The 1,862-nt window shown below is 57.3% G+C and overlaps 1 protein-coding gene across 6 annotated transcripts in view; it reads left to right on the forward strand.

Annotated features, from left to right (window-relative positions):
- Positions 1-1,862, forward strand: part of LOC113213737 (uncharacterized) — an 8,959-nt gene that overhangs the window by 4,069 nt on the left and 3,028 nt on the right. Inside the window, exons 4-6 of one of the 6 annotated variants that reach the window (XM_052265208.1) lie at positions 669-778; positions 936-1,149; positions 1,245-1,856. The exons of 4 other annotated variants lie outside the window; for them this stretch is intronic. In XM_052265208.1, coding sequence (XP_052121168.1) covers positions 669-778; positions 936-1,149; positions 1,245-1,796 — 876 coding nt within the window. In that variant the 3' untranslated portion in view covers positions 1,797-1,856. Of the gene's footprint in view, positions 1-668; positions 779-935; positions 1,150-1,244; positions 1,857-1,862 lie in introns of those variants that run through there. One more of the 6 variants, XM_052265209.1, reaches the window with a different exon arrangement.

Here is a 1,862-nt window from a genome sequence, read left to right on the forward strand (position 1 = left end):
GGCCGAGTAAGTTGTTTCTCCCCGTTGACCGCCCCCGCTCTGCCCGCAGCTGCAGCTGCTCGACCTGCCCGACGTGCCGCTGCTGCAGGTGCTGTCCCAGCTGGCCCCCAAGGACCTGTTCGCCGCCGGTCGCACCTGCCTGCGCTTGGCCGCGCTCGCCAGGACGCTGCCGTGGCGCGATCAGGGTGAGATCAAGCTCAAGAGTATCGCGGATGCGATGGACCTGTTGAGGGTGGCCGCTCCTGCGGAGGTGGTGTGCATCCGGAAGACCAGGAAGAAAACTGCCTTTGAGTACTGCGGGCGTCCCGATTCTGAAGATTTAATCGTAGGGTGTCTCGAAGGCGACAGCCGCATCCACACCGCGTGTCCCCCGCGGACTTTGAGCATGGAAATGCCGACCTTCTCGTCTGAGGACACCTCGACCCTCATCCGGGAGGTCGCCAAGACGGCGAAGTGTCTGGAGGTGATCGTGGACGGTCTGGGCGTTATTTTCGCCGTATTGAAAAACGCCATCTGGCTGGAGCTCAGGCATCTTGCGGTGCTGTCGGTCCATCTTGACAAGAAGCGGATCCCGATGTGGCCACAGGTAAGGACGCTCGCTGCTGAGCCGGCCGAGCGGTTACTGCACCGTGTCTGCAAGGTGTTTCTAACCACGTCCCTACCCCCAGGAGTTGGTGCTGCCGAAGCTGCGCTCAGTGTTTGTGGATCCAGACTCCATCGTCTCAGCCTACTCCGAGGGAAGTCTCAAGGGACTCCTCTCACTGCTGCGAGCACACAGGTATCGCCCTTACCCTGACTCCCAGCGAGGAAAACCGACGCATGCGAAACGAAAACAACTTATCGCTACCGTTTCGATGTCGTTACAAAATAGTGTTTTATATTGCGCTAAGCTCCTTCTCCAGCAGGTATATTTAGTTCCTGGCCTTTTTTTGCAGCAAACAGCTGGACTGCGTGAAGATGTATTCGAACAAGGGACGAGAACTGCTCGTACATCTCGTGGATGACGGACTACCCAGTGACCTGCGCAGGCTGGAGATCAAAGATTTGAACGCAAGCGACGCTGCCGCTCTTGGACGAACCCACGGGCTGAAGGAGTTAAAAATCAACTTGAACAATGAATTTATACTTTTTCAACAAGTCTGTAATAAGGTAAACAAAGTTCGCTTAGGGTCAGAGTACATGAGATAGGGAGGGAAACAATGAGTTAACCCAGCAGCCTGTACTGACCGCCGTAATGTTCCCAGCTGGAGAACTTCTTTCGGTCTCCGTGCCCCCTGGAACGCCTCGAGCTACACGGCTTTCCCCCTCTACCGCTGCACGTCCTGGGGGCGGGCGGACTGCCAAGCCTACGGTGTCTCGTGCTGGGCGAGTCCTACGACGCCACGTACCCCTCGTTTCTCTCGTATGTTGGAACGCTGAGAGAGCTGCCGGCGGCTCTAGCTGGCCTGCCCGGCCTACGCTCGCTCATCCTGTGTCAGGCGTCGCCCAGGGTGCTCCAGGAGGTCACGCCGGCCGTCATACCCGCCCTCGAGGTGGTCGTCGTCCTGGGCGACGAATTCTGGTACGAAGAATCTTTGCTGGTCTCGGAGCTTCAGAGCCTGGTGAACCGTGCCCCCGTGCCAAAAATGCACGCGACATACGGGCACGACAAGATGTTCTCCAGGCACCCCGTGTCCGAGACGGAGGGCTGCTCGCTGTGCGCCGAGGCCTCGACCGAGGCCGTTGATGCGTTGCACCAGCACTTGGACCGCCGGCACGTCAAACTGGACGGGACAGTTAAATATGTGAAGGTGTGACGCGAGAAAGCTATGAAACAACATTCATTCGTAAATGTATGATATTTTATTTTTTATTTTTTTGAA

Source organism: Frankliniella occidentalis, unplaced genomic scaffold, assembly GCF_000697945.3.
Source record: "Frankliniella occidentalis isolate FOCC.00 unplaced genomic scaffold, Focc_3.1 Scaffold25, whole genome shotgun sequence".
In the NCBI taxonomy this organism is placed as follows: Eukaryota; Metazoa; Arthropoda; class Insecta; order Thysanoptera; family Thripidae; genus Frankliniella; species Frankliniella occidentalis.